Source organism: Theropithecus gelada, chromosome X, assembly GCF_003255815.1.
Source record: "Theropithecus gelada isolate Dixy chromosome X, Tgel_1.0, whole genome shotgun sequence".
NCBI lineage: Eukaryota > Metazoa > Chordata > Mammalia > Primates > Cercopithecidae > Theropithecus > Theropithecus gelada.
This window is the reverse complement of record NC_037689.1, coordinates 20,676,829-20,691,735: the sequence shown is the minus strand read 5'-3', so window position 1 is coordinate 20,691,735 and position 14,907 is coordinate 20,676,829. Positions and strand designations below refer to the sequence as shown.

The 14,907-nt window shown below is 40.9% G+C and overlaps 1 protein-coding gene across 4 annotated transcripts in view; it reads left to right on the top strand.

Moving 5' to 3' along the window:
• TSPAN7 (tetraspanin 7) overlaps nucleotides 1-14,907 on the top strand; it is a 117,235-nt gene that overhangs the window by 63,818 nt on the left and 38,510 nt on the right. Inside the window, exon 2 of one of the 4 annotated variants that reach the window (XM_025371954.1) lies at nucleotides 12,225-12,274. The exons of the other annotated variants lie outside the window; for them this stretch is intronic. Within the exon in view, the coding sequence (XP_025227739.1) occupies nucleotides 12,266-12,274 (9 nt within the window). The 5' untranslated portion in view covers nucleotides 12,225-12,265. The remainder of the gene's footprint in view (nucleotides 1-12,224; nucleotides 12,275-14,907) is intronic. 4 annotated transcript variants of the gene reach the window in all.

Below are 14,907 nucleotides of genomic sequence, written 5' to 3'. Positions count from 1 at the left end.
TTTTTGAGATGGAGTCTCACTCTGTCGCCCAGGCTGGAGTGCAGTGGCACGATCTCGGCTCACTGCAAGCTCCACCTCCCGGGTTCACGCCATTCTCCTGCCTCAGCCTCCGGAGTAGCTGGGACTATAGGTGCATGCTGCCACCACGCCCGGCTAATTTTTTGTATTTTTAGTAGAGACGGGGTTTCACTGTTATCCAGGATGGTCTCGATCTCCTGACCTCGTGATCCGCCCGCCTCGGCCTCCCAAAGTGCTGGGATTACAGGCGTGAGCCAACGTGCCCAGCCGGTAAATCTTGAATACTAACCTTTTCACCTGTGCTGCCCATTTACACATTACTTTGGGTCAAAGAGGGATGGGTATATTTTTCCCCTTTAAATTAGATAGCAAATGATCAGTGGACTAGAATTCTGCATTATTCATAGATGTAATAATTTTTTTTAAAAATGGCTTTTATTTTCTTAATTTTTGAAAAATCCAAACATGAAAGTAAATATTTACCATCTGAGTCTTTAAACATTGATTATAAATTTTTTAATTTTGGCATTTTAATAGTGGTGGTCTCAGTGCATTTTATGGCAGGAAATTTGAGAAAAATTTAAAGAACTGGTGAGGATTGGGGTGGATGTGTTTTTGAATTGCCACAGTTCTTTTGGGAATTTCAGTGCCCCATCAATCTGCATAGACACCATTTGAATAAACATGGCCTCTGCCAACATATTCACTGAAAATTATTTTCTTTAATCTGCCTTATACAGATGTGTACTTGGAAATACTTCTATGACTTGTAACTTCCTTCTTTGAAAATAAATTATATCTTTACCTAGAACCCTGAAGGTTGGAAGAGAAAAGAGCTAATTAGTCCAGTCAATTAAGTCAATTTTAAGTTAATTTTAAATGAAACACACCCCTAGATCTAGTTTGAATTTTTTACCTTAGGTGCAAGGATTTTCTAGTTGAGGCCAAGATGCCCTCAAAGGTAGAAAAATATTATGAAATACCTCTTCTGTTAGGTTTTGGCAAGACTTTTGGGGGCAGAGGTGGTGTCATAAAGGGATCTTACTTCTATACTATTTCCATTTCCTGAGGAAGATGATGTAGGTCTCTGGTAACATCTCTTAAGAAATTCACACCATTTCCCATCTCGGTTGATGAAAATGGATGCTCTTTTGTTCTTAGAAACATCGTTGCCAGAAAGAGAGGAAAAGTAAATTCTGGAATAATCTAAAATGATGATGATGATACTTAATGTCTATTGAACACTTACTATATGCCCCACGCTGTGTGTTAACCTCATTCAGTCCTTAGTAGAACCTTGTGAAAAAGGTACTAATACTATCTTCATTTGCAGATGAGGAAATTGAAGCAGAAACAACTTGTCCCAAGTTCTGCAGCAATAAATTGCAGAGTAGGACTCAAACACGAAACAACTCTGTCTCACCCCAAAGCCCGCTTTCCAAAACACTGTTACCGCTAGCTATGTGGGCCCTTCCAGTTGAGGTAGGCCATGGGTCTGAGTGGCCCTGTGCTGTGCAGGCCTTTATGAGTAGTACCCTGTGAAGTTCATCACAGACTTCCCATTTCTGGCAAAAGATTCAATTATTCATTTTCAGGTGAAACTTTAAAAATTCCTTCTTTGTAGCCCCGTTAATTTTATGCATTTGCTAATTAGGGTTTTTTGTTTTGTTTTTTATTTTTATTTATTTATTTTTTATTTTTGCAAAACGTAAAGGGGCTATACCCCAGAATCAAGACACATTTGAGTGCAATAAACCTCTCACTGTTGATCAGAACAGCTAAGTATACCTGCCCTGTCCTCTGTTTACTAAGTCAACCTACTTAACAGCAGGACAGAAGCCATTTTCTTTTCCCTTGCTCGTACAGATTCTTTCATAACCATCACCCTGACTTTGAGTGAATAACCGTTACTCATTCTCTTCTCGTAGAGAAACATTTAAAATTGCATTTCTCTGATGGCCAGTGATGATGAGCATTTTTTCATGTGTCTGTTGGCTGTATGAATGTCTTCTTTTGAGAAATGTCTGTTCATATCCTTTGCCCACTTTTTGATGGGGTTGTTTGTTTTTTTCTTGTAAATTTGTTTGAGTTCTTTGTAGGTTCTGGATATTAGCCCTTTGTCAGATGAGTAGATTGCAAACATTTTCTCCCATTCTGTAGGTTGCCTGTTCACTCTGATGGTAGTTTCTTTTGCTGCGCAGAAGCCAACCTGCACGTTATGCACATGTACCCTAGAACTCAAAGTATAATAATAAAATTAAAAAATAATAAATAAAATAAAATAAAATTGCTACCACAAGAAAAGAAATAAAAAAATAAAATAAAATAAAATTGCAAGTTACTTTCTGTTCCAAACAGTTGTCCCTGTTCAAAATCAAATTTCTTGCACTTAGGATCAGTGAGACTGATAAGCAAATCCCCAAGGTAAGTTTTGGATGAGAATGAACTCAAAGATCAGAGCATCATGGAAAATTATGGAACTCCAGCCCCAAGGCTATCATATTGAACAGAAGTGAAAGACGACACCAACAGTAGAGGACAGTGCTGAGGCACCTGGTGGGAGGCAGGCCCACAGAGGCCAGGACCGTATTCCCTGTGACAGAATCAGCATTAGGGGTAGGGCAGGGGTTTCTTTCTTTTTTCTTCTTCTTTTTTTTTTGTTTGTCAGATAGAGTCACCTCTGTCACCCAGGCTGAAGTGCAATGGCGCGATCTTGGCTCACTGTAGCCTCCACCTCCCGGGTTCAAGCAATTCTCCTGCCTCAGCCTCCAGGGTAGCTGGGATTGCAGGCATCTGCCACCACTCCCAGCTAATTTTTGTGTTTTTAGTAGAGACAGGGTTTCACCATGTTGCCCATGGTGATCTCGAACTCCTGACCTCAGGTGATCCGCCAGCCTTGGGCTCTCAAAGTACTGGAATTATAGGCGTGAGCCACCACGCCTGGTCGGATTTCTTTTTGTCCATAATTTCTCTAATAAAACCATAGTCCTGTTGAAACATCACAGGACAAATAGCCAAGATGTTACAAAGCACCTGACTATATAAAAAATAACCCCTTCATAATTGAGGCTCATTGTTACATCCTGACTTTCTGGGAGGTATTTCCTTAGCTAGCAACCCTGGAAGTTCCTGTGTCCTGGTTAAGATTTCAGCTTACTGCTGCTTTTGGTGTCTTGCAAATTCGCCTTTGGGTATTCTAGTGGGCAGATTTCCTTCCTGTAAAATTCCAAAAATACTGTTTTTAATTCATATGACCTGTATGTTCTCATGAATACGGTTATTCTGATGTTGCTTTAACCTTGTGTACCATGGCAAATGTTTACTTCCTCTAAAACTCCCTCCCCAGTTTGCTTCCGTGTTACATGCTCAAGGCCAGTCTATTCTAAAAGAGATATGTAATCTTGTGTCCTTGCTCCTAGACTTAGAAATGTCATGGCTATCATTGCTTCAGTTCAACCCCAGATCCCTTGGGTGGCCCAGCTCAGCAGAGCTTGTTTTCCTTCATGTGCTGCTTAGTTATTGTTGAGGCTGCTGAACTCACTTTTTCCTTCCCAGTGCCTCTTGAAACCCAGCCATCTTTCCCCACAGGAGAGTAAGCCCCTGCTGATAGGAATCTTCCCATGTGCCACATGCACACAGCGGTTTGCCAACGTGGATGGCTGCCAACGGTTTTCTCCTAGTTGCAAGTTTATTTTCCCTGGATGGCAGCGCTGTGCCACACAGGTGGTCCGCGACACACTAGGCTCCCCATTGATAGAAGCTTCTTTGTGGAGAAGTGCCTCTGGTGTACTTGGGGTTCCCACAGACATATGTGACAGTTGAATAAGTGAAAAAATATTTTCATATTTTAGTGATTTTTGGTTTATTCTGCAGCAGAAGGATGTGTCAATATTATTGTACGCTATAGGCCCCTCAAGAGGTAACAGATTGCTCCAGCCCCAGGGGGGCTTTACTGGCTGTTAGATCAGACCTGGAGCCACCAGAGAGCCCCCTATAGGCAGCTACCCATGATTGGCCTGTTAATGGAAGTGTTAAGGATTCCACACTATGTACCCCTACTTTGTAGGGCGTGGCATGGGTCCCTGGCTAACTCTGTGAAGCAGGGAGAACGGGCACCTTCCTATAACTGCACGTTAGGGAGCTATACCTCTCTCCCCTCTAACTTCCCATTTCTGATAAAATGCTACAGTCTTTAATCTTCTGCCCGTTTTTTAAAAATTGAAATTGTATTGACTTACCTCCTTCACCCTATGTGACTTTCTCTCTCCAAAATCACAGGGCAGGCCCCCTGTGGTACAATCTGAGTGCCACCTATAAAAAGGTTTTTCACACTGTGGGTTACTAAGATCATCTTAGTGAGTCATGATCAACATTTTAAAACATTGAATACAACGGAGTAGAAAATACAATACATGCTCATACTGAGGGTAAGTATTGTTTTGAGAAAGCCATGTTTAAGCTGTATATGTGTACGTATATGGATATTCAGCATAAATCTGATTTTTTTATGTAGATCGTGGTCAAGTCTGGAAGCCCCTGATTGTAGAGCCCTATCTTCTACCTTAGTCTCAAAGTATCTGCCATTCGCATCAGCTTGCCTTTAAAGTTGGGCCAGCTCCTCCTCTGCAAAGCCTCAGTTGTGTGGAACCTTCCTTAATTATATGGGCCTTGGGCACTGCCAGGTCTTAAATCATGAAAGACAGATTAAATTACGGTCACACCGCATGTTCTAAGGTAAGGAGTGTACTCGTGGGCTTCAGATTTTTTTGAGTTAAGACAAATTGGTCTTCTATTAATTCTTGGTTAATAAGAAAATTCAATTTAGCCCACCAGTATGATGCTCTGTAAGCATTTTGGATATTCAGGGCTTTTCTCTGGAATGCAGGGGTTTAAGGCATACAGCAAGCAGGGACTTTGCTAGGGAAAGGCTTTAAGTGTCTTTTCTTTTAATGGTTTAATAGGTAGAAGCCTCCTAGTGTACATGGAGAAATACATTTAGCTATCTTTACGACACCCTTTGCCTCTGATCGATTATATGGAGAAGGAATTGTTTTAGCAAGCTCTCCCCAACCACATCTAGAAAGTCTCCTCAAAGGCATATTTATTTAGTCTTTAGAAGGGACTTCTTGTGTGACAATGAGATAAGAATAGCAGCAGCTCTGGGTTATTGGGCATTTAGTGTTAGTCACAGACCTAAGTGTTTTACTTCACATTATTTCATCTGATCCTTGTAACAGCCTCCTGAGGTGTCTGTTGTCATCCCCCTTTTACAGAGAAAAAATAAACTGGGTACTAAGGAAGTTATGTGACTTGTCCAAGGTCACATACCTGTGAGTGGTGGAGAAGGGATTCCACTGAGTCTAGCACACAAGTCCAGCACTCACATGCTATGTGGGATGGCCCCTTTACATCATCTGATTTGGTTCTTATATTTTCCCTTCTGCCTGAAATATTTTCTTTTGTTCATCCCCAGCCATCAGAATCCTTTCTATCTCGTAGGCCCTGGTTTGAATCCTACTTTTTGTGAAATCTTTTTTTGCTTCTCCTAGTGAGAAGTGATTTCCTGCTGTCTGTACTCTTGTGGCACATGGTTGTCTCTCTCGTGGCACGTCACATTCTGCCACATACTGGGTTATTGTTAGATGTAAATATGACCTGTTCTTGGGTTGCGGTTCTTATGGGATGGTTCTATTGCTTCTTCTTTGGTTTGGGTGAGAATGTATGCACTGTCTTCATCAGTGGGGTCTGCTTTGGCAACTTCAAGTTCAGGCTTAGTCTTTCCCTCATCTCTGAGCAATGATTCATATCCTAAAGGAATGAGAATTTTTTTTTTCTCACTTTCATTGTAATTGCCACATTTCATATGATGACCACTTATTTTCTAATTGTGATTCTATTTACCAGAATTCTTCTAGATTTTTCTAGATTCTTCTTTCTGGATCCTCCTAGAAAACTCAGCCATGAATGGAATAGGATTTTTAAAAATATATACACAAGCAAAAATGGACAGTTTTGTACTACAATGGATCTGTCCAATATTTTACTATCGTTTACCTTCATGGGTTTTGAAACAGAACAAGGAGGATGCCAGGAGAAGCAGAAGTAGGTTTAAAACATGTTGGTGTCAAAACTGAATTTTCATTGCATTTTAGAAGCCTGAAGGTAATTGAAATTTAGTTTTTTAGGATTGAATGTTTAGGGTGCCTTTCTTTTAGGGGAAGGGAAACTACCATTTCTTTAGCCCCTTCTCTGTGCTGGACTCCACATTTAACATGTTTCTACTTCTCCTGGCCTCTTCCTCACCCCCTTTCAAAACTCATAAATATCATAATAGTGAAATATGAGAACAAAAGGGCAACTCCCAAGATTGCATCTTATTGTGTTTACAGATATGGAAACTGAGACTCAGTGAGATTGTACTCAAATCAGCTAGGTACTTACTACCTATCTGACAAAGCCTGAAATGGAACCCAGGCCGACTTTACCCCAAAGCTCTTTGTCCATAGCATTTACTGTTCAAGGAGAAGCCTGGACATTTTCTGTTTGTGATGAGAGAGAGACTTTCAGTGGACATCTCCTCAACAAGCAAGCCCTTCCTCCCCTTGCCAAGGCTGACTTGATTAAATCACATGTTCATTAAGAAGAGTCACTATTTTGTTGCCTTTTAAAGGTATTTTCTCTCTTAAAATGCTAACATTTACAGAATATGCGTTTAAAATGAAATTGTAAGAAGTCTGGCATTTACTGTGTGGGAAGGAAAGATTGGGGAAAGATCTATTTCATGCTTCTCAAATCACATTAAGTAGGAGACATCTTCCTATGAGCTGAGGCTGATTCTGCTTTGGAGGGTGAATAACAGTGGTTAGCAGTACATTTCTTGAGCACTTGTATGTTTTGGGCACAATACTAAGCACTTTAGCTATATTTCATTTAATACCCACCACACCTCTGTGAGATTGGTTACCCTCATTTACATGAGGTAAGGGACGCTTTGCCCAAGGTCCTCTGTTAGGTATTCATGGGAGCTGGGTTTTGTGCCTGGTCAGATTACAAGCCAAAGTCTGTGCTCAGTCTTTCTGCTAGAGGATTTGTGTGTAGAATCTTGGCCTTGGATACTTGGTCCACAGCCTCCCAGTGGGAGGTCTCAAGTATGTTTGCAGCATGATTAATGCCCAGAGTGCAGCCCCCTCTCTAAGAATTTCTGCTGTCTACGGCTCTGAAGAGAGGCTTTGAACTTTCTCAAGTGAAGCTTTTCCCTTCCAGGTGTGTGTTTGTAGTTGAAGAACAAAGAAAACTGTATGATACTAGTAATGCAAGTTCCCTTGGGAAGGCATGTATGTTGTTCTTAACTTGCTGAACCTATTATTGCTTATCTTGACCTTCAGGGTGGCGTTGACAGAGTTAACTATGATGAAAGGAGTCCAAACCCCTCTCTGAAGGAAGTAGCTGTCCTCTGACATCTCTACCCAATAGTGGGGTTCTCTCCATGATGCCCTTCTCTGGTGTACCCTGAAACTGAAATCTATAGAAAAGAACTATGTGACTCTTTCCTCCTCCTTCCTTTCACTCTCCCCTCTTAATTCACCTTCTGATCCTTTCTTTAAATTTTGTTCATGTACTCCTTCAAACTCTCACAGCCAATAAGATCTGAATTTTGTCTGATGGTGTGTAATTTTCACGGTGCTTTCCCGTTTTGTCCCCATGGTGCAGACATTGTCTTCATTTTGCAGATTGGAGGTTGAGGCTCACAGATCTTAGCCAAGATCACAGCAAAGGTAGAATGAAAGGGAGAGTAAATAGGTACCAGAAAAGGAAAGAAGAAATGCTTTTCTCCTGGAATCTCCTCCTTCTAGTCTTTTGGAAAGTCCTCTTACCATTTTTTCTCAGGCCTTATGAAGCCTTTCTCCACTAGCTGATGCCTCATGCTGCTACTGCCTCTTCATTTTCATTACAAAGTATAAAATCATTATTTCACTTAGGTACAAAGAGCTCTCCTCCTTTTACAGTAGATACTTGTCATGTTTCTCCTGAAAGCCATTAACAATTTCTGTTTTTCTGTTTCCAGCATGCTCTGGGGTGTGCATTTGTGTTGCCAGAGTGAATTTGCAGCTTCTCTTTGACCCTGTCTGCAGTGGTTCCCAGAGATTAAAGGGAGCACACCTCGAGGTTATTTGTATGATTAAATTGAGCAGCTGTGGCTAGGACATTTCAAGATTGAACTTAGGATTCGGGGTGACTGTGACTAATTGAAAAACTCAACAAAATAATGTTGAATAAGGACAAGTGGACAATACCATCATGAGAGGAAAAAAGCCACCCAATCTCCCAGTGGGTATTTATAGGACAATTATGCTTTGCTCATTACTCTGCTGAGTACCGAGGTTGACTCAGAAAAAGCTGAGGGGTTGTCTCTACTCGTTGAGAGTTTAAAATCTAGTTAGAGAGAAAAGACCTAAACACACGAAACAAATAAGGAAGGAATAAATGACTATAAACAGTGGCCTTTGTAATCTTTGGTGCTCAGAGAAATGGACTTAAATGCAGCAAAATTCAGAGGATGAAAGATTCAATAAGAAACAACCTCTGACCTAACCAAGGCTCCTGCTACTGAGAAGATGCACATGTAAATGATTAAGATAGAGTGTAATCACATAATACAAACAGCTACGAGAGTAAGCAGCTGGAGGACAGTGGTTAAAAGCATAGACTGCAGTGATGCTGCTTGGGTTCAAATCCTGACCCTGGCATTTCCTGATCATGTAATCTTGGACAGTTTATTTAACCACTCCTTACCTCCATTTCCTCATCTCCCATGAGGTAGGATTATCATAAGGATTGAATAAGTTGGTACATGCTTCCAAGAGTTCCTAGCCCATGGCAGTGCTTTGTATGCTGTGGTGATAGTGATGATGATGGTGTCAGTGACCAGCAGCCCGAAAGGGGAGAGAACCTCTGCTGGGGAAGAATTGGAGGGAGAGTGGGGAAACTTGCACAATGGGTCCTTAGCAAAGTTTCTTAAATATCCGGGCAGATGATGAGGAAAGACACAAAATTACATGATAGGTTGGGAAGGGGGCTGCAGCTTATTGGGTATTGTTGCAGCATCAGATTTGAGTATAAGGGATTTAAATCCTGGGAGAAGATATAACCGCGCATCGAGCTATAAAGGATGGGTAGAACATTAATAGTTGAGGAGGAGGGCTTTTCAGTATGAACGAAGGTATACAGTTGGGCTGTTTGTTCAAATAAATATAAAAGAAGATGTGTAAATAAAGCAAAAAAAGCCACAAGAGGGGGCATGTGTCTGCAATGTGGTTGGTAGCTAAGACTCGGCAGAAAGTACTTACTACTAAAACATCAAATTGAGATTTAGCCTATATTAAACTAAAATCTCCCCAATTTTACTAAGAAAAGCAAAATTGTTAGAATGGAAGTTGGGTGTGACAGGAAAAAGATCAGTTACAAGGGCACTAAGTATAGTTAAGGAATGAAATTTTTAAAAATTTAAGTCAGGGCCAGTCGTGGTGGCTCACGCCTGTAATCCCAGCACTTTGGGAGGCCAAGGTGGGCAGATCATGAGGTCAGGAGATCGAGACCATCCTGGCTAACACGGTGAAGCCCCATCTCTACTTAAAAAAAAAAAAAAAAAAAAATAGCTGGGCATGGTGGCGGGTGCCTGTAGTCCCAGCTACTCATGGCGTGAACCTGGGAGGCAGAGCTTGTAGTGAGCCGAGATCGTGCCACGGCACTCCAGCCTGAGCAACAGAGTGAGACTCCGTCTCAAAAAAAAAATTAAAAAAATAAAATAAAACAAACTAGTTTTTGCTTTGGTGGTAATGAATGAGAGATAATGGGAAGGAGGGCCAGAAAGGGTGGTATCTTGCCTGTAAAAGACCAACAAAGTAAATCTCTGGGGTTTATGGAATCCTGACAATGCCCTGTGCTTCTCTCACTCTGACACTATGAATGTTGCTTTCAGTGCGGGATAGATGGCTTCAGTGGGTATAATAAAATTAACGGGGCCCAAACTCCCCCTTCTTCCCAAACTGCGCTGACCTCAGTAAACTATGCACAGGAGAGAGGTTTTGTTTCAGCAGGTGATGTATAGGCTAAAATTATTCTGAGTCACCTGTTTGGGGGAACATTTTGCTGAGACGTGCTGATTCTTCTGACCTTGAGCTTAAGGAATAGCAGCACTGTTGTTTTGGTGACAATCTAGGATGTTAAATCTTTATTTCAACCCTGTGTGACCAGAGAGTTGATTGGGAATGAGGAGAAAGCACACTAGTATCAAAATAAATCTTGATGTAGTTTACCATAGCTTGTTTTTTCAGATAATGAGTGTCCCTTTTGATTTATATCTTTTGCATTTCCTTAATGAATTTTGATTTTCAGAATAAATTAAGTATTGTCACTATATACAGTCCTGATAAGGCTGACCTTGTTCCCCAGGAACTCTTTTACACTCCCCAACCCCCATCCATAATAGAAGTTGTTTAGAGGCCTTTAAAGGTGACATTTTGAAGCGATCTGTAGGGATGAATAAGTGACGTGGATTCTAGTCCTGGCTCTGCCTCTAACTCCCTGTGTTATCTTAGGCAAATATTTTGCTTCTCCAAGCCTCAATCTTTTCATTTGTAAAATTGTGAGGGTTGGACTCGGAGATGATGTTGATGAAGATAGTAGCTAACATTGATTGAATGCTTCTGATGTACCAGGTGTTATTCCAAGTACTTTATATATATATATATATATCAATTTGTTTAATCCTCCCATCAGCCTTGTCAGGTAGGTACTTGATCATCACTGACTCCCCGTTACAGATGAGGGAATGCACACAGGTCACTTGCCAAAGGTCTCCCAGCTGGTAAGTGGTATAGAACAGGATTATTCTAACCCAGGAAGACAACCCCTAAGCCTTCTCTCATAGCCACTGTGGCCTCCTGCCCCTCACTGTCTTGCTGCTGACGGTGATATCTAATGTGGTATACAGTGAGGGTTTAGAAAATGTCATGACATCAGTATTTGCAGTGAAGTCACTCCACCCATCTGCACTCATACACCAACACCAGTTTGATCCTACTCAGGCTGCTCGTTGCTACTATGATGTGTGGCATCACTTCAGTTGGCTGGCGTGGGGATAGGGGCAGCCTCGAGCCCTTGCTAATTCCCAGAAGCTTCTAATTCTGCTGCTTTGTGAGCCCATTGCTTCCTGGCTGGGTCTGTCCCCCTTGACAGGGTCCCCACAGTAATCCTATGGCAGACCTGCAAACAAAGGAGTTGACAAATTTTATGCCTCTTCCAAGAGCTCAATTTAAAACAGCTGCTCTTGCTGATTTGCAAATGAATGACAAAGCTGTGCACCAGTAGTCCCAGCTACTTGGAAGACTGAGATGGGAAGATGGCGAGTTCAAGCCCAGCCTGGGCAAAATAGCAAGACCCCCGTCTCCAAATTAATTAAATTTGTATTGAAGGGATTATTTGAAGGAAGAAAAAGAAAATGATAGCTAATGACAGCAAACTTTCTTTTAAACAGTGAGCATAGAAGGGGCTCTGCAGAAAGTAAGGAGATTAGTATTTTCTAGCTGCAAAACGACACTTACTTTTCCCCAAAGCCAGAGCAAACCTCTGCATTTATAATTGTCTAGAAGCTTAACAGAAAGACAGACTCTTTCAGGAGGCAATTCAGAACATAAAAGGATTTTGGACAGTACAGATTCTTGGTAGCATGCATGGCTGTGGAAATACTTGGAAGCACTCAATAATAACATAAATAATAAAAACAACAATGGGAAAACCACTGCTTTTGTTTGATATTTCCTGTTTACCAGGCCTGAATGCCTGGCTAGTATGTTAGAGAAATTATCTATTTAAACCTTTCATCAGCACTATGAAATAATAGTCAGTTTACACATGAGGCACCTGAAAGTATAGAGTTGTTTTCTGGGTGCCTGCACAATTTATGTTTAAGTTAAGGTACTTCTTGTCAATTACCTGGCAGTGAATTACTGACCTGGTAAATTCCAGACTTATTGGTCAGACAGACTTAAAACTCTGGTTTTTAAACTAGTAATAGTTGGTGTACTTTCTGTTAAAAAAAAAAAAACTTGTAAATACATTAAAACGTTGGAAAAAGTCATCTGGCAAAAAGTATAGATCCAATACCATAGAGCTTTTCTATAATATCTTTTACACGTTCATTAAAGAAAGAAAGGCTGCAGGATTTTGTGGCAGACAGGATGTGGCTATGGCTTTGGTTACTAAATTTTGTTGCAGGGTTGGCTCCTACAAATATTAATGTGTGTAGCTGTGGGGTTTTGTGAAGGTAGTGTTGGTTTTTACTCTTTCCCTGAAGTGGCAGTGGAATAGAGTAGAAATATTAGGAGCAGTGAGTGCATGTAAAACAGGGGTTCTTAGCAGGGGCGTGTCAGAAACCAAAGGAGGGAGGTGTATGTAGTTGGAGAAAGTGCGCTTGCAGTTACCATTGCTTGGAAGAACTTGTGAAATGCCAGATAATCTTAAAGGAGGGCATCAGCTATGCTTACCGAAAGTTGAGAAGCTCTAATTACTTCCTTGTTCAAGTGAATGATGATGTGTAATTTACATGCTGTAATCATATGCATTCACGTGGAGTGGAAAGTCCCCAAATTTCAAAAATTGCATTAAGGTGATAGAATTTAGGGATGATATTTATTTTAAAATTCTGCCTTTAAGAACGAGAATGTACAAACACAGGTGCAATTATGTACTTCATTGCTTTTATCTGTACATCTGGGACATTTGTGTCTTCATATTGCCAGATACTGGTGGCCACGGGAAAACAGGTTGTCTCAGTTCATGGTCCCTCAATGAGGTCAGAGCTTAAATTTCCCAGTGTTCCACTTAGGAAGAACGGTGCTAATGTGTATCTTTTAAGATAACTCAACCTGAAAGCCATCTGACTTTCAGTGAGAATGAGGGGTACACTAGGGGAGAAAATAGGCATCAAAGTTTGGAGAGGGCTGTGCTGCCTATAGATTTTCTTCTAATTATATTCACCCAAAAATGCATACTTTAAAAAAAAGTATGCTCACTATTCTTTTAACACAGAAGTTTCTACTGGTTAGTTTTGCTAGTTACAATCCTTTAGTTAAGCTCTGTAAAATTATTCCCCCACTTTGATTAAAGGGATAGAACACATGCAGTTAGTACATAAACCCTCATGGTACATTTGTCCTGAGTTTTACTGAAATATCTTTTAGTCTGTATTTTTAGTAGAGATGGGGTTTTACCATGTTGGCAAGGCTGGTCTGGAACTCCTGACCTCAGGTCATTCACCTGCCTTGGCCTCCCAATGTGCTGGGATTACAGGCATGAGCCACCATGCCCGGCCTTGTCTGTGATACAAAATTTTGTGTCACAGAATTCTATTTTTGACACTATTACTTTCTAGAAGGTACCAAACATACTGATAAAATAAGCATTTATTGAGTATGTACTATATTTAGGACACCATACTGGGTGCTCCTGGAAATGTAAAACACAATGATTTGGTCCCTAACCTCAATTGTTTGCATGCTATTAAGAGGACAAGATGGACATTTGTGAAGTTTCAAGACAAATTGAAACTGTAATCTGCAAAGCAACATAATTGTGGCAGCATTAATTGAACAGGCTTTATTTTAGCCCTGTGATGTTTAGTCCTCATTCTCATGGTTTGATTATGAAAGAGTCCAAGATGCTGGATGTTAGTCACAGATTGATCGAGTCCTGTGGTTCCGGCAGCTTGTCAACCCTGGTTCCTATACATTTGGATAATGTTAATAAATTCATTATTCAGGGGAGCTTGCAGTGTAGAGAACCAGATTAAGCACAAGTCAGATACACAAAATACAATGAACTATACCAAGTAACCAAGAAAACTAACTTATAAAAGTTCCTGGCATAGTGTAGTCAAAATGACTTGGCCTATGATTAAGGACATTGGGTTTTTGCTTTGTCTTGGTCCCTAACAGACTATGGGACATAGGGCAATACTTAACTTTCTCTGAGCCTGCACTGTCATCTTGCAATGGGTATCCTAATTATGTGAGCCTCATGGGATTATTATGAATATTAAATGCAATTTTATGAATGAATATACTTTATAAACTATAAAGCAGCTTACAAATGTTAGAGGATATTTTAATTTCACTTGTTGCATAAAATCCCAGAGTCATTTTTCTTCCTCCTGCTGTCTCTAATTATTATATAATAACATTTTTCACTTATTCTTTTTCTGCTTGTGTTTTGAGGTTCTCCCTCACAATACACTGCAATCAAAATAAAGATTATTTGCATCACCACATGTGTCCCCTCCTATCATTCCTGACCACTTCACGGACAGTCACTGTTAGGATTTCTATCGCTGTAGCTTAGTTCAGGCATTTACATTTATTTATTATTTAGAGTGGGATCTTGCTCTGTTGCCCAGGCTGGAGTGCTGTGGCACAATCATAGCTCACTGTAGCCTCAAACTCCTGGGCTCAAGTGATTCTCCTGCCTCACCCTTGGAGTAACTAGGACTACAAGTGTGTGCCACCATGCCTGGCTAATTTGTAAAATTTTTGTCTCAGTGACAGGATCTCACTGTGTTGCCCAGGCTGGTCTCAAACTCCTGGCCTTAAGCAATCCTCCTGCCTCAACCTCCCAAAGTGCTGGGATTACAGGCGGGAGTAACCACACCCAGCCAGACATCTGCATTTTAACATTAGCCAGGCATGGGGGCACAAGCCTGTAATCCCAGCTATTCTGGAGGCTGAGGCAGGAGAATCGCTTGAGCCCGGGAGGCGGAGGTTGCAGTAAGCTGAGATCATGCCATTGTACTCCAGCCTGGGCGGCAAGAGCAAAACTCTGTCTCGAAAAAAAAAA